The sequence below is a fragment of the Panthera pardus genome, unplaced genomic scaffold (assembly GCF_024362965.1).
Source record: "Panthera pardus isolate Hobbes unplaced genomic scaffold, ASM2436296v1 HiC_scaffold_13, whole genome shotgun sequence".
In the NCBI taxonomy this organism is placed as follows: domain Eukaryota; kingdom Metazoa; phylum Chordata; class Mammalia; order Carnivora; family Felidae; genus Panthera; species Panthera pardus.
This window is the reverse complement of record NW_026526688.1, coordinates 64,337,175-64,365,109: the sequence shown is the minus strand read 5'-3', so window position 1 is coordinate 64,365,109 and position 27,935 is coordinate 64,337,175. Positions and strand designations below refer to the sequence as shown.

At 35.0% G+C, this 27,935-nt stretch overlaps 1 protein-coding gene across 9 annotated transcripts in view; it reads right to left on the bottom strand.

The window, feature by feature from the left end:
- The window catches only part of MARCHF1 (membrane associated ring-CH-type finger 1), an 876,270-nt gene that overhangs the window by 464,824 nt on the left and 383,511 nt on the right, over window positions 1–27,935 (bottom strand). For 2 of the 9 annotated variants that reach the window (XM_053901154.1, XM_053901155.1), the window contains exon 3: window positions 8,501–8,709. The exons of 3 other annotated variants lie outside the window; for them this stretch is intronic. In XM_053901154.1, the coding sequence (XP_053757129.1) occupies window positions 8,501–8,599 (99 nt within the window). In that variant the 5' untranslated portion in view covers window positions 8,600–8,709. Of the gene's footprint in view, window positions 1–8,500; window positions 8,710–8,947; window positions 9,198–27,935 lie in introns of those variants that run through there. 4 more of the 9 variants (XM_019441076.2, XM_019441087.2, XM_053901156.1 and 1 more) reach the window with 3 other exon arrangements.

The following is a 27,935-nucleotide window of genomic DNA, read 5'->3' as shown; positions in this document are numbered from 1 at the left end:
ACATAAGGGGACTCAGACACAGATGTTAAGTAATCTCACCAAGGTCTCACAGCTAAGAAGTGGCAAAGCTCAAATTTGAACACAACATGCTTTTAACTACCTCACTCTATTCGCTCTCAACATAGGCAGTATCAATTAACAAGCAAGAGTTTCCTTCTAATTCTAAGGCATGAAGTTTCTATTATACTCCCACTGGCTGCCAAACAAAATGCCTGAGTTAGATGGTTAACATCAACAATCAAAGGTGAATCCTTTGGTGTGCAACTGGCTAACCGTATGCAGAAATCACTTCCTCCAAAATGTGAATGAACTATCGTAGTAGTATCATAGTAAATGGGCATATAAAAAGTGATTTCAGATTAAAACAAAACATACTGATAGAATTTGCTTTCTAAAGCTTTGTAAAATTTAACACATCTCTATCATATTTTACAATCTCATGAAAATTTTGAAAAAAAACTGCAAAGTAAAACTGTGTCGTGGACCAAAGTCTATACAACTTAAGCATATAACTTTCACACACTAAGCATTCATAGCCATACACTGCCCTATGGAACTTGTTTAGGAGTGAACCTGTTTAGGCTTACAGGTTAAGGATAATTACTATCTATAAAGAATTTGGTCATTTGTGAGAACACACAGCTGCAGCCTCACCTAACAAATATCTTTTTACTCCGTATCTCAAACATGAGCTTCATTTTCTGTGCCCAGCAGTGTCATTGCATGTGCAATAGTTCACTGGTGCCAGAATGTTTTCCCTAAGAAACCCTCTGAAGTTGACATCAAAAATACAAATCCTGACGAATTCAAAATGTTCCTTTGTATGAGAGAATGTGTATTGTATTCTTTGGCAGTGGCTGGGGGAAGAGATACCTCTGCAATTGTTTTCTTCGCCTTCCTTATCCAGATTTGCAAGGTCTGATGAATGGAATGATCAATGTGAAATGTGAGAGGCTGAAAGCCCAAGTCAGACCCAGCACCCTGGAACACTGTCCTTTTCTTCAATCTCCTTGTCATTCTTTTAAGAGCAAAGTCCTATCACCACCTCTACCCTCATGTCACGCCTATTTCAATTATTTAACAGAGTTGCAGAGACAGGAAAGAGAATGAGTATCGAATAGATGTCATTTCTCATCTTCACCTGGAGGTTATGAAGGCTGCTCCAAGTGGCTTTGGGTGATACTCATAGGCATGAGCTGGGGGAAAGCAATACTCAGACTGCTATCCCTCTCCCTTCAGGAGTACCTCAAATTAAGGGATTCTAAATCCATGTAGGCACTGTCAGTGCTGCAAAAAACTGAGTTAAATGCTGACTAATCAGCAAGTTCTAAAAATCCTGCTTAAACATCTGTAGCTTTACCTGGTCCTCCCGTGCTCTAACACACCTCCATATAAAGATTTTCGATCAATAATCTTTCAGATCCAACGATCACACTGAGTCTCATTCAACCAGCCAGGAATTCATAATACATTTTTTAAATGAACACCAGAGAGGAGTGTTAACAATCAACCTACCTAACAAATGAACAAACAAAGAGCAGAAACAAATCTGTAAATTCAGAGAACAAACTGATGGTTGCCAGAGGCAGGGGTGGGGGTATGGGGGAGAGTGGATATGCAAAGTGGGTGAAAGGGAGTGGGAGGTATAGACTTCCAGTTATAAAATGAATACTTCATAAGAATAAACGGCACAGCCTAGGGAATACAGTCAATGATCTTGTAATCCAGTTGCATGGCAACAGATGGTAGCTACACTCATCATGAGCGTGACATAACATATAGAATGTTGAATCACTATGTTGTACAACTGAAACTAATGTAACACTGTGTGCCAACTATATTCAAATTAAAAAAAAATTTTAAATAAAAATTAAAAAAATTTAAATACTGTTCAAGGTGTATCAGCAATTACTGTTTTCATTTAATTGTCAATAAAATGTGTTATTCAGTCTTACTTATTAATGCAATTACCCATAACATCTGTTTCAAACAAGAAAAAATAATGTGCATTATGGTAATTTCATTGCTGAAAGCAAATAATAATATGGAAATTTACCAGTTTTCATTATAGAAAACTATTTCAATACTTTTAGTATACTCAATGGAATCCACTATAAGCACATGGGACTCTAATATTCAATTGAGACTCAGAAGTTGGAAAGTACTCTTCTGAAGAAAAGAGAATTAGCCTTTTTACTCCTTGGCATTCTCCCTAAAATGTCAGATTCATATCTGCTAAAGATGTATTTCATTTGGTGAATACAGGACATTCTGGGTAAATGTGCACAGTTTATTCATAAATTAATGTTTCAGATTACTTTACCTGGATCTCAGCTATTTTCAAGCTCAGAAGTCAGTTGCTACACAAGAAAACTATTGTAGCTACCCTTTGGCAAAGAACTGTTTAGCATCCTGTTATAACATCCAACCAAAAAACTGGTTCAAACCATAAAGGAATTGAATCACTTCATTGGAAAGTTGCATGGTTTTGAACAAAGGTTGGTTTAAAGCAAGGACTAATCCAGTGGCTCATCCATTTATCACTCAGAACATCGCTTTTCTTTCTCTGTCCTGCCTATTTTCAAGTCAGCTTTAGTATCAGTAGTATCTCTGATCAGCCTTAAAACTCCAATCTTTTCCCTCACAATAGTCAGACCTAGAACTCATGCTTTCATACAAATCATCCAGAAGAAGACAGTGAGTCTATTCAAGGGGTTTTCTAGAAGCAGAGATAACAGGTATCCTTAAAGGTGAGTCCTCAGTACTCGGACCTATCCTCCCGAGCCAAATACACCTTTGAAGACAATCATGGTCTTTATGTGCCCAGAATGGAGAATGATCAGATGATTATAGTAAAGGAATAACAGAAGAAAATAAAATAACTTTATTTTTTAAATGGGATCTAGTAAATGTACTTTTTTCTACATTTACCAGTAAATGTACTTTTTCTCCAGGGCACAAGCTAGAGAGGTTAAATGACTTACTGAAATTTAAAGGGTTTTGGTGAACCCAGGACTCGATTTCATACTGCACTTGATCTTAGCCAAAAGGCCGAAAAACGATTCAGGACTCCATTTCATGTATGCCAAATCTCAGTCCATGTCCTCCCTACTAAACTATTCTGCCCATGACTATTTAATTTTATCTCATTTTCTAAATTTTGATGAAATGAACTCTAGTTATATTCTGTAAATAGGACCCATTTATATCCCATCCGACCTTACGCATCATGAGCAAATAAACATAACAACAAAAACTCCAAACTTCCCCATTCAGAGGTTAGCAGCTTCAGGGATTACCTGAATTCTTTTAATCTTTGGTACTATAATTTTATGCCTTGAAAAGCAAATCACCAAATGCAGTAATAACAGAAAGGACAGCAGACTGGCAGTCAGAAAGCTTGTATTTTTGTACCAACTTTACATCTAACTAATCAAGTGATACTGGCAAGTTATTTATTCTCTATTGGTTTCTTTTTTGGCATTAAGATAAAGAATTTTTAAGAGACTTTCTGATTCTGGGATCCTTTGATTCTAAAAAATCTGCTTACAGAATGTGAAAGGGTTATGGTACCTTAATTACAAAGAAACACATAAAGTGTGAAATTGGATTTCTCAAATACATCTCTGGCCCTGAGATTAACTATGGTATTTAACTTCCACAATTTTCTACTAAAAATAGAATTAATAAGTCTATCCACCAGATAGATAACAATTATCTACTATGTTCAGAATAATGTATATTAAAAAGCCATATTGTTTTCAATTCACTCAAGTTCATGAAGCCAGATCAGCAGCTACTTTGAGTGAGGAAACGAGGCCCGGGGGGTGTCATTGGAAAGGCAAGTAGAAAATCTTGAAAGGGACATCTCAGGAAAAAGGGAGGAGAGTAAATATTCTTTAAAGAAATATACTCTAAAAGGAAAGGAAAAATTGAAGAAGAAAAATATCAAAATCATGAAAAAAGTAAAGAAAAAATGTACATATAATCAAAGGTGTTTTTGCTTTTTCCCCTCAAACCTAAAGCCTGGTTGTCATACATGGTCAGTTTGTGAGTGAGAGAAGGTGAGAAGAAAAGCATTCATGGCCTCTTTTCTCGTCTTATGAAACTCCTGTCATCTGAGGTACAGACTCTGTGCTGACGGGAGTGCATGGCAGCATGCAATGCAGGTGGCAGGAACACCCTTGGTATGATTCCTGGCTTACTTCTACATGTAAAATGCAGTGGGCTTAGAAACATTTCCATATAAATCCTAAATAATTATAAAAAATACATCCTAGTTGACTAAATATGGGAATTTGCACAATCATCCTAATTTCCAGTTATACAGTATGAAATAAAGTTACCCGTAGATCTAAGAATTTGATTACCCTTGTAAGAAGCAGATGTCCTATATGCCCAAATCCCTAAGGTGAATTAATTGCAGCCCAAGAAGTGGTGTTAACACATCTAAAAAAGATGGGAAAAGTGGATTAACAGGAACAAAGTGGCCCACTTACAAAATTAGGCAAATGAGATTTCAAGAAGCTAGACTGGTCAGTCTTTGTGCTCAACTAGAGGACAGCTGGAGAGATCTGGAGTTAGCAATCTCTTTAGAGAGGACTCTTCCACTATGGCTTTCTCAAGGTCATGCCTTTTTGAAGATACAGATGAATTAACCCCACTCCAAACCCTTGAATTTCCCTCATTGATCCCATGCTATGAAGTTAAATCTGATTACTAATTCCCTTTCCAGAACTTTCTCGGAGCTTGCACTTAAGCATTCCATGTCTAGATATCTATCTATCTATCTACCTATCAATCTATATACAGGTATAAATTAATAAATTTGACCAACTACATTATATATAAATCTTCTATTACTTTGATTCATCCATCACTTCATAAGAAACTGATCATTTCTGGTTGTGCTAATAAAATGTTGTCTCTGGAATGCATATCTGAGGCATCCCCCTTTAATTGTCCAAACAACCTCCAAAGCTGATATCTTTGGAAGATAAGTATGCATCCTTCCCCTTCCCCTAAATATTAATACCAACTATATCCAAAATGGATATAGTATGTTATTTTGGTTTTTGTACTTCTGGGGTTATTAACCAAAGAGATAAATAATTACAGTGCTATGCCACATGAAATATGTCAACATGTATATTGATTACAAAGCCTAGAGTTAGATTTACAATTTTTAAAAAATCTTAAATCTGTGAATTACTTCTTATAGCTTAAATCTTCTGGACTATAATCACATTTAAGAAATAGTTTATACATTTTCCTTTTTTCTTTATATGCCTTAAAATAAAACAAAAAAACTAGATGTGAAGTTAATAAATTTGTACATTCAAGAGATTCTAAATTTCTAATGGAACAAATTAAATTGGCTTACCTTTTAATTAGCAATTTTTTTTCTTTTTTTTCCCTTTTTTTTAAGTTTCTTTATTTATTTTGAGAGAGCACGAGCACACAAGTGGAAGAGGGGCAGAGAGAGAGGGAGACAGCGAGAGAATCTGGAGCAGGCTCTGTTCTGTTAGCACAGAGCCTGATGTGGGGCTCAAACTCACTAACCACAAGATCATGACCTGAACCAAAATCAAGAGTTGGACACCTAACTGACTGAGCGACCCAGGTGCCCCTGGATCAGTAAATTCTTAATTCTGAAACTAGATTGTTTTCCTCATGTATGCATATATTATTTTGATAACTCTAAGATAAGCAAAATACATTAAGAAAGCTTCAAAGAAGGATGTGTCTCATTTGTTCAACAATCAGGAAATGTTCATTTTGCGTACAAGATGTTTTCACTTCCTTTAGAGAGAATCAACACTTGAAATTACAGAAAATATTGTCCTGAATATATTCTTCTTGCTTTCCAACACACAGAATATATTCTATGTAATCTATCCACCTGAAATGCAATTTATAATTTTTGGACTATGTATTTAGCAATTTAATGCCCTATAAGATTTAACAATATGTTTCAAACATATTTTAACTCTCTCCTGAAGAAAACCAAGATGTATTTCAAACGTAAAAAGTGCTTCCCTTTCTGGTATTCAGAATTATGTCTCTTTTAAAAACATTTTAATGTTGGGACGCCTGGGTGGCTCAGTCAGTTGAGTGTCTGACTTAGGCTCAGGTCATGATCTCACAGTTCGTGAGTTTGAGCCCCACATCAGGCTCTGGACTGACAGCTCAGAGCCTGGAGCCTGCTTCAGATTCTGTGTCTCCCTCTCTCTGTGCCCCTCCCCAACTTGTGCTATGTCTCTCAAAAAAGATGAAAAACATTAAAAAATAAATAAAATAAAATAAATAAATAATAAAAACATTTTAATATTTATTCACTTTTGAGAGACAGAGTGCAAGCAGAACCCGATGAGGGGCTCGAACCCAGGGTCCGTGAGATCATGACCTGAGCCGAAGTCGGACGCTTAACTGAGCCACCCAGGCATCCCAAGAATTATGTCTCTTTTTAAAATAATATGTTGGCTAAGAGTTTCTTTTTTCTCATAATTCACTTATTTTCCTTTAAGAATACCCACTGACTCACACCGTAACATAATAAAGTGTATTTGCCTTCAAAAGAAATGCAGTTGGCTCATAATGAATAATACTTCTTTAAAAGGTTTGTAAGGATATCTGAAGATGTGGCTTAACATCAATATCTGGCTAAAGATTCCAGCTATTTTGGGGGTTGAATAATTTCATTATTATTTCTAACATGCCAAAAACCAAATTGGTTTGATATTTTCCAAAAGTCATGTAAGCCATCCCAGCTTTCTCTGATTCACAGCCAAGCAGACATCAGCAGCAGGAGAGTTCTGGTGGTGACAAAATGTGAAGGGTGGAATGGGGGTGAGGGAGGGTAACCCATGGAATTGAATCAGTGTCTTCATTTCCATATATCACTCAGAGACTGATAATTCTGGATATCAATCAAAATTGCCGCCTAATATTTTCTTACGAAGTTCCCTTCAAAATTATCTTCAATTCTATCAAAGAACTCAGATAATGAGTAATATATAACTTTCATAAATCTTGCTTTTAGCATTTCCATATCCATTTTCACAACTGATCAGTGCCCCTCACGCCACATCCCACACCAATAAACTTGAGAGACAGTTCTTTGATGTCCTAATAATCACATTACCAAGTCAAAGGAAAGAAAAATTTTATGGGGAATATTTTCAATTAATACTAAGCTAATAAGTTTACTCACTTCACAAACATATTTCATTCTCCCAAACTCCAGAAATACCCAATGTGCCTATGAACAGGGAAATTACTAAATTAAGGGAAAAGTATTTCTCATGCTAAATTAGACCAACCCTTGAAGTTCTGTACAAATTCTAGCCACATCAAGACTGCACTGCTCTTCAATGACATTTTCAAAATCAGTTCAAACAAAGTAGAAAGAGGCTAAGAATGTCTTTTCTCATTTGACTTTATTGATCTCTTCCTCTAAGGCACTTCTTGACACTTCACTCCCATTTGCTTTGTTTGTTTTGCTTTGTTTCGTTTTTATTTCACTGCCTTCTGTCCCTACCACCTATTCTTGAGAAAAAAAGACTGACACACAGAACTGGAGGTGGGGAAAGACCATTTTCTACAAAATTAATAAGACCTGAGGTCTAAACAAGTTATGTTCAAGAAACAAGAGGATTATAGTTTCTGGTATCCTATCTCCAGGTACCTTTTAGGGGAGCACAACAACATTTACATTATTTTCACCCAAATCCTGGAGCCTGCTCAATCTCTTTCTTAAAAAGCTTTGAAATAAGTTCTCAGCATCTGATCTTTCAAGCAGTTAGAACAGCAGCAGCTGAATTTCACTGCAAATAAGGCCTAAATGTGATAAGTTGAATAACCTATTTCTCTAGCCCATGTAAGTTTCAAATAATGCTTTTTTGTGAAGAAAAATGCAAATGAAACATATCAAACAAAGGTAATATACACATATACATTCCAAATGAATAGAGAGAGCAATAGATCGTATGAGACAGAGAAACGTCATCCTAATTAGTGCTATGTGTTCAGTGACACAGCTGGCGTATCTTTGGCTTCTCTGTCACTTTGTTAAGAAAGTTATTTTCACACATTCTAGTTTAATGGGCAGTAAGCAAAATTAGCAAACACCGACATCCCCGGGGGCTGAAAATGGATGACAGCAATGTCCACAGCCACTCAGGACAGCTGGGTTGCGCCCCATGAGCCATAAAAGTCCAAAGCAACTCTGCGGATGTTTAGGAAAAGAGGCAGAAGTTTCTATCTGTCAAGCCATAAGCCAGGTGCCCTTATGGATTTGGTTCCTTTCTTCATTCAGAAAACAGAGGTTACATTTCATATGCGCCTGTGAGTCAGCACTGATTCTCTTCCAGTCTACTCCTACGCACTGAGAGTGGGAGCCAGCTACTCTTAAGCCTTAGCCATATCCTGTGGCTCCAAGAACAGTCCTGGCTACAGTTGGCTTGGCTGTCCTGTTTTATCAAATCAAACCTCCTCTTACCTCGACTTCCTTGTTCTTCTCTTTGTTTCTGCCCACTGAACTTCTCCCATTGCTGGCAGTCTCCCGTGCTGGGATTACGGAAATCTGGTGGAGGGGCATACTGGCAGGGCTGCAGGACTCCAGTCCCTGATTGGATGCCTTATCTCTTCACTCGCCCTGAGTAGCCCACCTGCACAATTGTTCATATCCTTGCTTTGCCAAGCCCAGTTCTAAACAAAAAGGGGGAAAAATAGTGTTTGAGACACTGTGCAGCAGAAGCCAGGGTCTCTGGCCAAAATGTCAAACACACTGAAAGGGAGTTTAGAAGAAATTCAAGAGCAAATAATCCAGGGAGTGTTGCATTCTCAAAAGGACGATTTACTGCAAGTCATAACTGCACTGCTTTGTCACTGGAGCACCCCCTCTCCCCTAAGAGCATTGTGGGAGACAATTCAATTTCTATGGTACCTAATAACTGTCATGGAAACCAAGGAAACCTAGGTCTCACAGGCCCTTATTAGCAACTGCTTCCTTTAATGGCATAGACTCCCACATTTGCAGCGGCTGCCACTTCTGCTTTTGTTTCTCCTCTGATTCCCCAGGAGTCCACTAAGCACCCAGAGACATTGCATCCTGCTGACTAGGTAAATAAGCAGAAGGCTGAAAAGCTTAGTGTCCTATTTGGAGCCAAATCTCTTCCTTGAAAAGCACGGCGAGCTGGCTGTGTCCTTCATGCATCCTCAGTAATCTACTTAGGTCAAGGCATCTGCCTTGAAGTGAAGATCATTGAACAAGGTGCTTAAAAGTAAGAAGGGAGAGAAAAAGACAGAGACAGAGACTGGGAGCAAGCATAAATGTCTTTCTTTGGCCGGTTGTAAAAGAGAGTTAACCATTCCCTGCACCTTCGTTAGTAAGACATCAGCAACAGCAGTGAGAAGGCATCATCATTCTGAGACACAGAGCAACACTGCCCATTTCAGCCTTACTGCAGCTCCTGTGCTCCCTGAAATGTATTTGTTAGAATCAGTAGTAGCCTCTTCTTGCTTTGCCTGAAAGGAAACAGACTCTGCTAAGGGTGTGACTATCCTCTTAACAGTGAATACAATTTGGAAAAAATAAATGGTTCATCAAAATTTCTGAAAAAAATACAATCTCTCAGTAGAGTGAATTCACAAAATACACTAACTTTTAAAAATCACTTTCCCTATGATCATTTCCTCTTTGTTAGGGTATTCATTATTCTTTCTTTAAAAAGCCAGAATTTTCTTTTCTCATCTTAGATACATGCACTTCATATTTTCCAGACATTGTGAAGAGATTAGATCTCAGTGTCTTTTGGGTTTCTTTGCCCCAAAAGAAGCAAAATTCAGAAAATCGGTTGTTTTTACGCATCCTTGGACACTGCTAATTTTCCTCAATCACCTAGGAGATCTTCAAAGTAGTTTCTAGCTACAGTTCATCTCTAACTAGTTTTGCATTCCACAGCAATAATGCCATTTTGATGTGATATTTGTATATCTTTCAACTCATAATAGAGGGGCGCTGGGGTGGCTCAGTCAGTTGAGTGTCTGACTCTTGACTTCAGCTCAGGTCATGATCCCAGGGCCATGGGATCGAGCCCTGTGTCAAGATCTGAGCTGAGCATGGAGCCTGCCTAGGATTCTCTCCCTCTCTCTCTCTCTCTTCCCTCCCCCTCTCTCTTTCCCTCCCTCCCTCTTTCTCTCCTCCTCCCTTGCCTCTCTGCCCCCGCTCATATTCATGCTGTCTCTAAAATAAAAATTAAATATAAGTTCAGAATAGAGATAAAAGTAAAAAGGGTAATTACTCTCACTGGCAACTAAGCCAGCAATAATCACTGTAAATATTGGTAAAAAACTTTAATTTGAATATTTTCTGAAATAAATACTCCAATGTACTTTCAAGTTCGGTCTGTGAGTTCTTTTTGACTGGCCACCCTCTCATGAGCTGGTAGTGGTCCTCACCTCTACTATCCATCAGGCTCATCTGGGAGACTCTGTAAAACATAGATACCTGAGACTCACTTTACCACAGATTCATTTGGGTTCAGTAGGGCAATAGTGGGAATCTGAGGTGGACAATTCTTAAAAATATCACCAATGATTCTGATACAAACCAATTTTAAGAACCATTGCACTATAGCAATAAAATAGCCTAAGAACAATAAGCTAATTAAAGTTTGCCTTGTGACAAATCTCTACTTTAAAATAGCGAAAGACAAGAGAGTTAGGTAGCCGTAACCCTGGCCTTTGCTCATCATCGCTCTTAGTTTGCAGAGAGTATTTGCTAAATACAGAAGCTTTAATGAAGGGACTAAAAGCCAAACTCCTCCAAAATTGCCATGTCTGAAGTTAAATTGATAATGCTTAAAAATTGCTATGGCTTAAGGATCACATTTGCGACCTATAATTATGAGGTGGGTATTTCCTTACTTTAAAAATAACCATTAATCCCTCTGTCTAGAAGGACTATTTTAATTAATGGAAGGATGGAAATAGGAGTCTGTAAACTTAATGGTGTGTGACAAATACTAAAATGTAAATTATGAATCTTTTTAGAAAAGTAATATTGTCAGGGTTTACATCCATGAAGAAATTCCATGAAAAGCTAAGGCAGCTTTCCAGATAATTTAGACTCTAGTACTTTTGCTTAAAATATTCATTGAAGTTACGGGAAAGGAAATTTTTAGCTTGAATTAACTAAATGTCTGTCTTAATCCTTTACCTCATTATGCATATGAGGTTATCCTTTGTTTACAGTGAGATTTTTAAAAAATCAGATTTGAATTTCAAGTTAATTTGATTTATGTGGTTGAGTTATTTCAATTAGCTTTATCTTAAAATTTGGAATGTAAATCAAATTTCAGGAAAAGGATATTTACTTCCTAGAGCATTTTATACACTAAACAAGAGAAGATTTAACTATGTTTCTTTTTCAAGTAAACGCTTCAGAAATAACAGGAAAAATTAATAACCAGGATATTTAATAAACATTTAGCTGGTACTGTATTAGGTACTGCCATAAATGGAACATTCAAAATTTTCAAACAATATTGGGGAATAAAAGGCTTTTACCACTCTGTGTCACTCCACAGCCTTAGAACACTGGAACATAACATCAGCTAAACTGGATGTTATATTGGATTGGATTTATTTAACACCTTTCTTTAAAGCAGTTCCCAAAGTGTTCTGCCAACTAGAAGCATGGAGTTTCTCTGGGATGACTCATCACGTAACAATCCAAAGCTAAAAAAAAAAAAAAACAAAAAAAACAAAAAACAAACAACAACAAAAAAACTGTAGTGGAATGCATTTCTCCTATGGGAGCACAGTCCATCTTGTGCGGTAATTAAACCCTACGGAACAAATAGGAAGCAGTGCATTTAACGGAACACTACCAGGCACTGGCCACGCTACCAGAGAAGAGCTGTGGATTCTGGAATCATTCAGCTAATTTGTGTCTATGTACACAATCTCAATACATGATCCAGATTTCCCAACTTGATTTTTGTGGAAACTATTGACTCTAATTAGCGTTGAAACCATTTTGGAACATTCACGCTCCACCTGGACAATATTTCATACACATGCCCCAATTACATTTGTTTTGCTTCTACCCTGTGGCTCTCAACCCTCTGGCTCTAGGAACAGCACCTCAATTACTGCCTCTTGCTACTAAATTTGGCATTTGCAGTTAGTAATTCTAATGCTAGGACTACAGCTTTACCTAAGAGATTCTAATTTGGTGCTTCTTCTTGTTTTCAATGACTTAAGTTTTCCCTAGTTTAAAAGGAAAACCGACCAAAATATGCATCTGATTCTCCACTGTAAGACCTACTTCAATCTTTGTCAGCTTAAAAAAAAGAGCCTCTAAAGGATTTATTTTTATTATAATTAAGCAAGAAAAGAAACACAGTATTAGGCAGACAAGGAACCATGTAAGTATCTGCTGATATATAAACTGGACAGACTAATAATTCAACATTTATTGAGCATATTCTGTTTTCTGAACCATGCTAGGAATTAAGGAACAGGAAGTTATATATACAGTTATATAGGAAAATTTTGATACTCAAGGAGTTTGCTGTGTCACTAAGGAGATATGACTCACACAGGTAAGTCACTTTGAAAAATACATGGCACAATACAATCAATATTTGAAACATAATAAAAAATATTAAATGTAAGTATCAGGGCACCTCGGTGGCTCAGTCGGTTGAGTGTCTGACTCTTGATTTTAGCTCAGGTCATGATCCCAGGGTCATGGGATCGAACCTCACATGGGGCTCCACACTGAGGGTGGAGCCTGCTTAAGATTCTCATTCTCTCTCTCTCTCTCTCTCTCTCTCTCTCTCCCTCCCTCCCTCCCTCCCTCCCTCTGCCCATCAACCCTACTCATGAGCTCTCTCTCTCTAAAATTAAAAAATATATACATATATATACACATATACACACACATATATATATATATATGTGTGTGTATATGCCCACACACCCACATATATCATATATATACATCATATATATATATATATACATCATATATATATATATATATATATATATATATATACACACACACACACATCATATATAAATATATAAAGCTTCAAAGAAGATTTGAACACCAAAAAAATCATCATAGGTCTAAATAGTTCATCTTAAGGAACATTTGAGGAACAGGTTAGGGCTTAGCAGAAATAAGGTATTTAGTCACTTGATCATAGAGATGAATGTGAGACTAGAATGTGAAAGTTCAGGACACTAATTTAAATAACAAAGAAAATTTGTTTAAGGTTATCAATTGGTTTAGGCCATGTATGTATGGTCATTAGAATGTGTCATTGATTGAAACTTGGGAAGGGAAAGGGGAAAAAATCAGGCCAAGGGCTGGAGGAAAGCACAGGTCTATGCAAACCAATATCTGAGTTATAAATGCACTGACAGAGGTCATATAAGTAATAAAGATAAGAACCTTAAATGAATTCTGAAAATGGAAACAAGGCATTCTGTGTTGGGGGAGGATATTTCATAACACATCCCTATTGATCAAATGGGTTTTCAACCTGCCATTGTACAGTGTACCTGATGGCCACTGTCAGAGGTTAAAGGAAGACTATATGAGCAAGATATCATGGCATAGTTTGTATTTCATAGAAGAGAGGGAGGAAAAGCTTAGGTTAAAAAGCTATTTTTACTGGGGAACTGATAAAGCATATACTTATGTAGAGTTATGTAGAGTTAGGGAAAATATCAACCAAGCACAACAAGATCAATGGGAATAACAAAATCAAAAATAAAAACAAAAATAATTAAAATTTCTGGTTCTGGGTTTATAAAAAATATGCAATGTAATGACACATTTCTAAATTGATGTGGTTTCCTGGGTTTTGTCTGATTGTTGAAATCCAATTGTGATTATATTTGGCATGTACAAGCATCTTTTATAATTAGAAGAACATCCACTTAATGCAGAAAAATTCTGTCCCTGAAGACTTTTCAGAAGCAACTGGACAATCAACCTTTACTGAACATAGGACGATGGACCAGATGAACTCTCAAGGTCTTTGATTTTATTCTCTGGAAACTATTGGTCCTAATTTTGGACACATCTGTTTTCTGAGGTTAAAGCAGTCTACAGTAGAGCCAAGTAATTTATTTCAGTCTTTTGGAGACTCAATAACAATCCTCACAGTCACATAAAATGTGTGATAATTAAAGCAGACACTGAAATAGTCAGTTGTACTAGCCAGTATTTTCATATTATGCTCATGACAAAAGAGTCTCATCGGAAACACAATCTCCTCACTAACTTCTATTTTGTTGAGGGGAAGAAAAAAATAATTTTGTCAATTCTCTAAAAAAACTGACATGTTAGAAGTAATAAAAATATCCAAGGAAGATAAGCATACATTAATACTTAATTAGCTTTGTGGACACAATTTAGGATTAAAGTAAAAATTTGTATGCTGTATTTTACTTTATTGGCTAGACAAATTAAATTAAGATTTTGTCAAAAAACAAATGGACTTATTTTGGCAAATCTAAACAGCCTTACTCTCCAAATATGTAAATATATAGTTAATTTTTGTTAATGTTCTCTATGACTTTCAAAATACTAGTACAGCTGACTGAACAAAAAGCAAATGGGAACAAATAATGCTCTTAGGATAAGTATCTATTTCTTCACACATCTTCAGAAAATACGAAGCAGTCATTCCAGAAGGATGGATTGAAATGTATGGGGAATTTTGAGTCACGGGAGAGGGTATTCAAGTCACCTGCTTCGGAACCCTTATCTCCTAGGAATGATGGTGGGGGGGACATGGTGTTCTCACACACAGCAGTGCTCTCCCTCACCTTCCATATTCTGGAACTCTACTGTCAGTGTCTCCCGGGGTCTCATGAACCCCAGGCTTCTCAGAGCCTGGCAGCACAGCTCTTCTCAGCCTTCCAACAACTTAAAGAAAAAAATAGTGGTTTCTCCTCATTCGCATCAAAATTCTGACAGTGCATCAGAAAATTAAAGAGCAAATTTATTAAGTGTCTCTTCGTTTCTTGTATGGTTTTAAGATAAGCAAAGGAGAACTGGCTCTGACAATCCTAATGGAGAAAACACACACACATATACACAAGCACACATGCATGCACACAAGCATGTACACAAAAACACAAAACCAATGACGTTACTTTGGATTCCTACCTAAAATCTAAGTCCAGACATAAAACTATATGTACCTGCTCAAATATAATCTGTGTTCCCTATAAATAAATTTATCTTACTAGTCTATTGAGTTTAAGTAGAAAACAGAATCATAGAATTTTATATTTAAAAGAAAAATCAGAAAACACCCTACCATTTCAGAGATGACCAAATTAAGTCCCAGTAGACTGAATGTTTTAATGTAAGCGCAGACTCTTTGACGGCTGAGTTAATGCAGAACAATTTCCTGATTCACAGAGACTCCTTGCCCTTTTGTATGATCTGAACCAACCTGATGAATATAAAGCTTAGATATGTTTTAAAATAAAAATAAGGGGCGCCTGGGTGGCTCAGTCGATTGAGCTTCCAACTTCAGCTCAGGTCATGGTCTCCCTATGTGTGAGCTGGAGCCCCACATCGGGCTCTGTGCCCACAGCCTCTCAGCACAGATCCTGCTTCAGATCCTCTGTCTCCTCTCTCTGCCTCTCCCATATTTATGCTCTCTCTCAAAAAACAAATAAAATTTTTAAAAAAGTAAAAACAAGCTATGTAATAAATACATTTATTTATGCATATTATGCATTTGTTTTCTCACTCTTAGCTATTCTGAAAGAAATACTTTGTGTAGGTATAATTGGGAATTACATGTACCTTCTCTTTGGAAACCTCATTTTACTAAAGGTTGCTTTTTTTTTTTTTTTAGTTTCTGAAAGATCTGATTTTTTTTAATTATTCAAGGAGTAATTATTATTTGAGGACTATCTAGCTTTTTCCTTTTTTCTCTCATGACCCACTGTTTATGAAAAAATGTCAAGTATCATTAACCTAAAGTTATTAATGTTTTCAGAGTAAGTTATATTTAGGACAAATGATTCTTTTGACAATAAAATTAGTACTTTGGAAAGTCATGTAAGAAATGATGGGTCAAATTCAGAAAGTAAATCTATATATTCTGCTTTTATACCTGGCAGATTTTCATAATAACAGAATTATTACCATAAGATTATATGCTGTATTTTCTCTCTAAATATGCCATTTCTTTAAAGTTTTAAAATAATCAGCAGACGTGAGCAATCTGATTCATTTTTAAGATAGCCATGTATGGTCATAGTCAAAACATCATCTAATATCACTGAGAGGATGAAGGTGAAATTGACTACAACAATATTGGTTTTCATAAGTTATTTAAAGATATACATACATACACTTTTAGCCAACCCCAATACAACATTTCCCCTATAAAGAATATCTTCAATTCAGAGTGGTCCTATCACATCCACACAGATCTATCTTATTTCATTCAGAATTTTTCTCATGCAAATGTAAAAAATATTACACTATTTTTAATTTAAAAATAGAACTTGGAAATTACGATATTTTGACAAAACTAATCCAATATATTTTCTAACTTTTAAAATTAAATTTTATTTACCCACTTAACTGAATAGTTTTATATACTAAAGATTTTATAATATAGAAAATAGGCTACCTTAAATAATATGTGACCACTAATTTCCATGTTTTTACAGCTTAAAAATTTGGGGGTTTTTTTGTCCAAAATAATAGAATCTAAGATATAAATGGGTATAGTCCAAATTGAACAATGTATTTTATGAGACCATCAAATATACAAAACTATCTCTTGATCTTCTGAGAACAAAATTGCTTATTCCTATTTTTAAAGTTTATTTTGAGAAAGAGAAAAAGAGAGAGAACACAAGTGGGCAGAGGGGCAGAGAGACAGGGAGAGAGAATCCCAGACTCTGCACAATCAGCACAGAGCCTTATGTGGAGCTTGAACTCATGATCATGACCTGAGCTGAAACCAAGAGTCAGATGCTTAACCTACTGAGCCACCCAGGCACTCCGCTTATTCTTATTCTTGTTTAAACAAGCAAGTATATTCCTTGAAGATTTTTTAAAATAGGACAAGAAGTCCCATAAGAATTTAATATAACTTCTTTTCAATAAGCTGTACTACTTCCTATATAATGGGTTGAATTATGTCTTCCCAAAAATACATATTAGAGTCCTAATCCTCGGTACCTTATTATTTTTTTGGAGAAAAGTCTTTAAAGATGCCATCAATATAACATGAGGTCATTAATGTGGGCCCCAATCCAGTACAACTGATGTCCTCCAAAAAAAACGGGGGATGTTTGAAAACAGAGACAGATGTACATATAGGGAGACTGTTACGTGAAATTTGAAGTTATGCTACCACAAGTCAAGGCACTACCAAAAGCTAGGGTCTGCCACAGATGCTTCCTTAATGCTTTCAGAAGAAACAGGGCACTACTGCCTTTGATCTTTGACTTCTGGCCTCAGAACAGTGAGACAATAAATTTCTGTGATTTAAGCCATCCAGTTTTGGGTACTTTGTTACAATAGTCCTAGAAAACGAATTCATTCATTCCTATAGACAGGTTCTTCAACCATTTTTACTATTAACCCTCACCTAAATGTGTGTGAGTAATACACTTTTAGTGAGCTACTAAAAAATAACTGGCTATAATCCCAACTGAACAATGTACTTTAAGAAACCATTGAGTATAGGAAACTGTCTCTTGATCCTTTTGAGAAGAAAATTGCTATTATCCTATTCTTTAAACCAGCATGCGTGTTTCTGGCAGACTTTTAGAAATAATTAAATAAAATAAGAAATGAGTTATTCATTAACTTAGAGTAGTTAATACAATGGTCCCGGGAGGGCAGGGGGGTGGGGGGAGTGTCCTAAATTCACTAAATATTCCCTTTGCATATACTGTTATTTTTAAAATTAATGTTATGTTCTAATTTATTTTCTGATATGAATTACACATTATATCAACATTTAATTTACCAATATAAAATTAATACTAATGGAAAATAAGGAACAACTGAAACCTTAACTCATTTCACTGTTTATAGTTAAAACTTTTTGACGAATTAAAGCAGTTTTGGTTAAACATTACCTGCTCCATATTCAGGTAGCTAAGAGAGGTATGATTTCTTTCTAGAAAAAAAAAAAGAAAAGAAAGTAATCTCCAAAAGGATAACTTACGTTTCTACATTCCAAATGCTGAGTAAAAGAATTAGAAGAAAAAAAAAACAAAACTCAACTATCCTTGTTTTTAACTCATGCAATATGCTCACCAAATCTGGTGAAGTTTTCTTCAGGCTAGAAACACTTTCTGGTGGGAAACAAACGATGGGTGTACAAAAGTTACAAAGCTATTTGCTGAAACCTGAGCCTCAAGAAAGATATGATACTCAGGGAGCCAGGAAAATGAAAATTATACTCCAATAAAATTCTAGGCTTCTATAGGTATGCAAGTGTGGCTCAACTAGAAAATGACCCACAGGAGAGGCAAAAACAAGAAAGCCTATGAGGCATGATATAAAATATGTGGGTGCTGATAAAGGACCAGGTGAAGCAGAGGGTTCTGAGGATACAGCCTTAGGAGAAGAGGAGTAACTATTGGGTTCTAAGATGGCACGTGTTTTTAGTAAATGAGAATAACCATCAACAAGAGCCAGGGCTCTAGATACTAGCAATGGGCATCAAGTCCAAGGGAAATAGCTAAGGTTGGAAAGAGAAAACCAAGGATGATGTAGTGAAAACAAAGAGCAGAAAAAAGCAGTTTAGAAAGTAGCCCGAGAATGAAGAGTACATACCAATGTCTGCATTCTGTGTGTTCCCTTATGTGTGAATCTAAGGGCTTGAAGGAGCTAGAAAAAAGGATGGGAGGAGTGGTAAGTGGTCAAATTTAATTTGCAAGCCAGGTTTATTTCGAAACAATGGAACATGTGTTCTTGAATATATTTTGTCAATTAGAGGTCCATCTGAGTCATTACAAGAAAAAAAGTTATGACAACTAGATCTCTGAAAATAAAAACTAGCAATTTTTTTAATTTAAAAACTCTATTCTTTCAGTTTAAACATTAATGTTCAAATAGGGGATGCACAACTACTTATTGGGACAATCCACAAATAAATGTAATTTTTTTTTAAAGACTGAACTTGTGTTGAGTATAGCATAAGGTATAGAGAAGGTGAATACCTGAAACTGATACAACGTTGTGTGTCAAAAAAATAAAATAAAATAAAAACAAGAACAAAACCTGGATTCAATACCTTCCGAAGTATCTTTTAAGTGGGGATTCTGTGACATCAGATTTTGTTTATCCTTAGTATATAAGATTATTCCTTGTATAAAGATATTAACATTATGATACCATTTACTTTATTAAAGTAAGGTTCGGTATTAATAGGCAGAGAGTTAGCTGCTGTTGATGACTTACTATACAGGGTAGCAGAAAAAATTAAAGAGAAAAGCACAGGAAATAAGAGGTTAGATCTTATCACAGAACATTTAAGTCATCAGCTTGTGGCGACAAATATAAAGAATTTACCTGTCTAGTTATTGACTATATTGCTTGTCAATCACACACTCTTTATAACTGAAGTGATTGACTTAAACACACATACACACATGAACTCTGCATGTAAAAGCTCCAAAAGAAGGCAAAAATAATGGGACAGTTTCCTAATATAGTTAACTTTGAAGTACTAAATACTTTGTAAACTTTAAAAAAAAAAGTTATTACTATAAGAAAATTTCAAAGAGACATTTATTTAAAAGATTAAAGTGTGTAAAATGAAGTATGAAATACTATAAAATATTTGAAAGTGGGTTGCTGAATATTTAAGAATATTATTGTAACTACTTCCTAAGAAGAATAAATCAAAAGATTTATCAGAGGTATATCATTTTTTATAGGATACTATCTATATTCATGATTAGATCTCCAAAATCTAACAGCTTAGGACACTATAATAATCATTCAAATAATTTCTTTATTTTTAACATATTAATAATTGTCTAGAGTTTTCAATTTCCTAAGCCAATAAGATTCTGAGGTTTTTTTTCATTTTCTTTTTTTTTTTTTAATATATGAAATTTATTGTCAAATTGGTTTCCATACAACACCCAGTGCTCATCCCAAAAGGTGCCCTCCTCAATACCCATCACCCACCCTCCCCTCCCTCCCACCCCCCATCAACCCTCAGTTTGTTCTCAGTTTTTAACAGTCTCTTATGCTTTGGCTCTCTCCCACTCTAACCTCTTTTTTTTTTTTTCCTTCCCCTCCCCCATGGGTTTCTGTTAAGTTTCTCAGGATCCACATAAGAGTGAAACCATATGGTATCTGTCTTTCTCTGTATGGCCTATTTCACTTAGCATCACACTCTCCAGTTCCATCCACATTGCTACAAAAGGCCATATTTCATTCTTTCTCATTGCCACGTAGTATTCCATTGTGTATATAAACCACAATTTCTTTATCCATTCATCAGTTGATGGACATTTAGGCTCTTTCTATAATTTGGCTATTGTTGAGAGTGCTGCTATAAACATTGGGGTACAAGTGCCCCTATGCATCAGTACTCCTGTATCCCTTGGATAAATTCCTAGAAGTGCTATTGCTGGGTCATAGGGTAGGTCTATTTTTAATTTTCTGAGGAACCTCCACACTGCTTTCCAGAGAGGCTGCACCAATTTGCATTCCCACCAACAGTGCAAGAGGGTTCCCGTTTCTCCACATCCTCTCCAGCATCTATAGTCTCCTGATTTGTTCATTTTGGCCACTCTGACTGGCGTGAGGTGAAACCAACGGAATGGGAAAAGATATTTGCAAATGACATATCAGACAAAGGGCTAGTATCCAAAATCTATAAAGAGCTCACCAAACTCCACACCTGAAAAACCAATAACCCAGTGAAGAAATGGGCAGAAAACATGAATAGACACTTCTCTAAAGAAGACATCCGGATGGCCAACAGGCACATGAAAAGATGTTCAACGTCGCTCCTTACCAGGGAAATACAAATCATTTTCTTTTCTATAAACACCATTAATTCTTAATACAGGAATACTATGTTAAATTAAATAAATGAGATGATGCCTATAAACTTGGCACATGGACTGTAATAGAGTAAGCACCATGTAAGAGTTAACCACATAACTGAAGTTTAAAATTATATAATAAATGTTTCCAACATAAAAAATGCACTTATATTTAAAAGAATAGGAATGATTAAGTTCCTAAAAATTAAATTTCCTAAAAAATAATTGGGTATATTCCTTCAAACTCTAATAAAAAAGCATCTAAATACACAGTAAAACCCAGTATCTTATATGTAAAGAGAGGTATTTCTGTTGAATAAGTAGAAACATGTATGTTAAAACGGATGACACTTTTTAAAAACCAAGAATTTTAATAGCATACACTTTTACATCCAAACTATAGTTTTATACAATGTGACTTCTCATGATCAGAGAGTTGCAGTAGCTCAGTGTCATTATTACAAATTTGAGTTATAGTGTAGAAAATAATGATGATGAAATAGCAATTACTATTTGTTGAGACATCTACAACCTGCCAAATAATGTATCAGGCACTACATATATATATATTACCCAATTTGGCTCTCATCATAATTTTTCTAGGCAGAATTATTATCTCTATTTAAAAGACAAAGGAACTAAGGCTCTAAAAGCTATGATTGGGTCAAGTTTCTATACATAGTCAATGACTGACTGAAGAGTAAATTTAACTCCGCCTGACACCAAGCACCTTTAAAACAACATGTTAATAGAAAGCACTGATTGATAGAATACAGAAAAACTACAATATTGATTGTGTGAGGTGCCCATCAGATTCCTCATGGTACTCTGATTATGCTGTCCTTGCAGCCATTCCACAAAGTCAAACAGTCAATGATTGCTCTTAAAACTTCATTAATAGACACCCAGTTCAATGCACTCTAATAATGTCTTTGCTTCCATATTAGTGGGCAAAATGAGTACATCTATCACAAGCTCCTATACTTTTTGGACATCTCTTGAAGAATGTGGAATCGGTGGAGTACTAGTAGGTCAGAGTCTAGAAAATTAACTTTAAACTGGTTGAAAGACTGACTTATTTAACTCAGTATTATACCTTCCAGTTCCATCCACGTTGCTGTTGTTGTGGGGCGAGTATTGGGTATTGTATGTAAGCGATGAACCATGAGAATCTACCCCCAAAACCAAAAGCAAATTGTACACACCATACGTTAGCCAATTTGACAATAAATTATATATATATATATATATATATATATATATATATACACACACACACACACACACACACACACACATATATATATGTGTATGTGTATATATATACACATACACATATATATATATGTGTGTGTGTGTGTGTGTGTGTATATATATATATAACTGGTTGAAAGAACAATTGAAATGCAGAGGTTCTAAACTGCTTTTATGCAGGATTTTAAGTCATTGAAACGAAAAGGTAAGTGTTCGGCAAGAGATTATTTCCTGAAAATTTTCACAGATGGCAGTCACCAGGGATGCCAAATAATAGTAAGTAGTACCTAAATTTTATAAAACAAACTTAATCTACTACCCTAAGAGCTCTGCAGGAATTGGCAGGTAAATTAAATAAAACATTCAGTGAACATAAATTTATAAGGAAAGCGAGACAGACATACAGACAGGCGCACACACAAACACACAGAAACTGAACAACATTGTCTAAAATACTTTAAAAGATTAAACTGTATTATTTGGGCTAGAGTATTTGTTTATACAATGTCTTATTTGGATAGAATACTTAATTTTAGTTCCTGAAGAGGTTACACTGAAGAAGAAAGAGCACTTGAATAGAATATTAAGAGGTACTTATTACCAGACCACACAATTGGCAAATATTGATAGTTGGCTCAAAAAGAAAATGCAATCTGAACTATGATTTCATTATAAACATTTTTCATAATTTTCAATTTGATATCTCTTCCTTCATAGAAGAACAACTACCTACCAAAATGTTTACTATTATAGAGAGAATAGCACCAGCATAATAAAGTAATAAAAACATGGTTCTGTGTTTATAATTTAAAATTAACTGATGACTTTTCATTTGTTGTAGAAGAGGCTGCAATTACCCAAAATTCATCCAAAAATAGCTACAATTAGAAAATAAGTAAGAAAGACAGTGATGGCAATTTAGGCCCTATTAAAATTACCACATAAAATTTCTGCTTAAGAACACAGTTGAAAGCATATACAATCATACTGTCCAATAATCTATCTTTTCTATTAAAGAAGAGGTTAATTTTTAAAAGTAGCTAATATATGTTTTATCCCTTAATTTGCTTTTAAATAAAGACAACCACCTGCTGTTAGGTAAAAGTTTATATGAGAAGAATACTAGAAAAACATTTAATAGGGGCGCCTGGGTGGCACAGTTGGTTAAGTGTCAGACTTCAGCTTAAGTCATGGTCTCATGGTTTGTGAGTTCATACCCGCATCGGGCTCTCTGCTATCAGTGCGGAGTCTGCCTCGGATCCTCTGTCTCCCTCTCTCTACCTCTCCCCTGCTCCCACACATGTGGTCACATGCTTGTTCTCTCTCTCTCTCAAATAAACATTAAAAAAAGTAAAACATTTAAAAACTTTGCTTGAGGCTAATACATACAGAGTTAAAAAGCATGTGATTAGATTATATGATATGTGTAAAGCACATAGATCATGAAACGTTCTCAGCACTCAAGAAAAGTTAAATTATAAATACCTAGACACAGAATGGAAATCATAAAATCGTCATGGTATAAGAAGGTAGACAGTACCAGGAAGGAAACAGTAAAAGTAAGGAGATTTCTTCCTCCATTGCTCTGAGGCTTTCTTTCCCACTGTATAAATATAAAGAACTGTGAAGAAATATTAAACTGGAAAAAATCCTTATACAAATGTTTCTAGTCATTGGACATCCATGCAGCACAGACACATGATTCCTGAAAAGGGGGGAAACAACGAGATGATTTCTATAGTTTTCTCATTTTCTCCCTAGATGCAATTTCTGAACTCTGGTACACAGAAGAACAAAAACATAAAAATGGTTGTTTATCTTAGTGAAGAATATAGAGATTGAAGTGTAGGGAAATTGAGATAACTAGAATTTTTGAAGCAAAGAATCAGGAAGAAAGTACCTGTAGAGAAAGAGTTCTAGAAATCTGTATAAAGGTCCCCTTAAGTCTAACTGTATGTTTGTGAGATGAAACCCCACAAGATGAAGGAAGGAAAAAAGAACTACCTCAGAGCTATAAACCAAACAAATCCCAGAGTTTACACAGGGTTCAAGATCTAGCAAGTGAGAGATGACAGAGCTAATGGAATCATGGGATATTCAGCAGAAATCTCCAATTATACCTTAAAGTAAATTCTACTAAATAGAGCTTAATCTATTAAACTCTCTAGACTCTAAAGGAACAAAGTAAACTCAAGTAAATTAACTCTTTGCCAAAACAACTTTTTGTACTTTTTTTTTTAATTTTTTTTTTTAACGTTTATTTATTTTTGAGACAGAGAGAGACAGAGCGTGAACGGGGGAGGGTCAGAGAGAGGGAGACACAGAATCCGAAACAGGCTCCAGGCTCCGAGCTGTCAGCACAGAGCCCGACGCGGGGCTTGAACTCACGGACCGTGAGATCATGACCTGAGCCGAAGTCGGCCGCTCAACCGACTGAGCCACCCAGGCGCCCCAACTTTTTGTACTTTTTAAAGGAAGATAGCAAAATCCAGATTCTCCAGAATGGAATATTCAGAATATCTGATATTAACTAAACCATGAATAGACATATAAAGAAACAGCAAAATATTATTCAGAGTCAGAATTAAATTAGCTGAAAGGAAACCATAAAGGTAGGAGAAAAGAAATTTGAATTAAAAAAAACAAATGGAACTTCTAAATATAAAAAATACAATATCTGAAAGGAAAATTCACTAATAGATTTAAAATCAAAGTAGACATTATAGTAAATCATAAATAAACCTGAAGACATAACAAAAAAATTATCCAAACTGTAGCAAAGGGGGTGGGGGGAAATACTGAAAACTAATAGACCAAGAAGGAGTGAAATATGGGAGAAAACCAAGCAGCTGAACACTCATGCAATTGGAAGGCCAGAAGGGAAGAGAAGAGGAGGGAGCAGACATTATATTGCAAAAAACAAATGGTCAAAATCTTTCCAAAGTTTATGAGAATTATATTCACAAATTCAAGAAACTTATGAAACCACAAACTGAGGAAATATAAAGAAAATCAGACCCAGACACACCAAATTCAAATTTCTGAAACCCTTTAAAAGAAAATCTTAAATAATGCTGAAGAGAAAAAGACCTGCTTAATATGAGAGAAGAAAAATAAGAATTATGCCAATTTCTCTTTAGTCCATCTCGGAGGAAAAAAAAAAAAACCCTGTCAAGACCAAATTAAATACCAAAGAAATTGTCCTTCCAAAATGAATATAAGACAATTTTTGCACAAATAATAACTTAGAAAATCTATGCTAACAATTCTGCATTACAAGAAATGTCAAAGAAAGTTCTTTAGGCCAAAGGAAAGTGTCACCAGATGGAAATCTGTACCCACACAAAGGCATGATGAATGCCAGAAATAGTAAATATGTCAGTAACTATAAAAGACATGTTTTGTCTCATTTAAACTTGTATTTAAAAGTCAACTGTTAAAAGCAAACGTTTTAGAATTTATAACACACACACATATATATATATACATACATATATATATATATATGTATATATATGTATAAAGGTATGCAATAATAAGACAAAGGATGGAGAAAGAATAAAGGAGACTATCAATATAAGGGTCTGATATGTGTAAAACATTATGTTTAGGGTATACATGTAAATGTTATGACAATATAAATATTTAAATGCTGGAAATCACTATAAAAATAAAATAAAGTTATGTAGTTTTGAGCCAAAGATGGAATAAAACTGAATTCTAAAAATACTCATACCAAAATAAGAAGGGAAAAGAAGAAAAAAAAGAATAAAAATATGGGTAAAATGATGGAATAATAAAATACACAACAGGATGATAGATTGCAATTCCAAACTATTGCTACTTATATTAAATATAATTGTCTAAACACTCCAAATAAAAGGCAGAAATTGTCAGATTATATTAATAAAGCAAAAGCAAGTTATATGCAGTCTACAAAAGAACACATTCTAAATGTAAAGACATGCACAGGTTAAATGAAAAAGTAAAGATATATGTCATTCAAACAGGAGGAAGTAGACAAATTTGTAATTATCGTCTGTGATCTCAACACTCCTCTTTCTTTAACTGACAGTTAAGGTGGAAATAAACATATTCAAAAACAACACTGTCAACCAACTCCACACAAGAACTGCAGAACAGAAATTCTTTCCAAGTGCACATAGAACCTTCACAAAGATATACCCTGGATAATGAAAAATACACAATAAATTTAAAAGAGGTGAAATAATCAAATATCTGTTTTCTGATTACAATGGAATAAAATTAGTAATCAATAACAAGGAAATCTCAGAGCACCTGGGTGGCTCAGTCAGTTAAGCGTCTGTTGATTTCGGCTCAGGTCATGATCTCACAGTTTGTGGGATCGAACCCCATGCTGGGCTCTGCACTGACAGCATGGAGCCTGTTTGGGATTCTCTCTCTCCCCCTCTCTCTCTCTGCCCCTACCCCACTCTCTCTCACCTTCTCTATCAAAATAGGTAAACATTAAAAAAAAATAGAAAATTCCCAAATAATTAGCAATCAATGAATATATTTGAATAGTACCCATGAGGCAAGGGAGAAATCTCAAGAGTAATTTAAAAACATTGAGAAATGAATGAAAATGAAAATATAGTACATCAAAAATTGTAGGATGCACTTATAACAGTGCTTAAGGAGAAATTCTTTATAGCTTTAAAGATTTCTACTAGAGAAGGAAAAAGGTTTAAAAGTAATGTTATAACTTTCCAATCTAGGAAGTGATCAAAATGAGATCACATCAAATGAAAAGGAAATAAAGGGAAATAATAACGAAATAGAAAATGTTGGTAAATTAGCAAAAAAAAAAAAAAAATAGAGAAAAATCAATGAAACTAAAAGCTTATCCTCTGAAAAGATAAATAAAATTGATACATTCCTAGGTAGGCTGATCAAGAGATGAAAAAAGGCTCTAATTTACCAATAACAAGGATGAAAGTGGAGTCATCACTAGATAATCAACAGACATTACAAAAGATAATTAAAATTACTATAAACAATTTTATGTCATTAAAATTGACAAATTAGATACAATATTTAAATTCCTTCACAGATACAAATTAATAAAACTGACATAAAAGGAAATAGAAAATCTTAATAACCTTATTCCTACTAAAGAAATTGAATTCATAATTTAAAATGTTCCAACAAAGAAAATTCTGTGTCCAGATGTCATCACTAAGTTTTATAAATAGTTGAGTTAGAATTAAATACTAGTATGACACACATTCTTTCAGAAAATATAAAAGAAGTGTACATTTTCCCAACTAATTTTTGAGCACAAAACAAAACTACTCCTCTATCAGACATTCCAAAGGGAAAAAATTATAGACCAATATCTCTTATAAACATAATTGCCAAAATATTTAACATAATTTTAATAAGATGAATAGAAAAAGGAAAATACATCATGACAAAATAAGGCTTATCCTACGTAAGCATGTTAGTTTAAATATAAAAAAATAATGTATTGCTCTGTAGTAAAAACTAAAATAAAAAAAATAAGTGACTCAATGAACAGAGAAAAAGCAGTTCATAAATCTCAACACTTGAAGACAATAAAATTTTAGCAA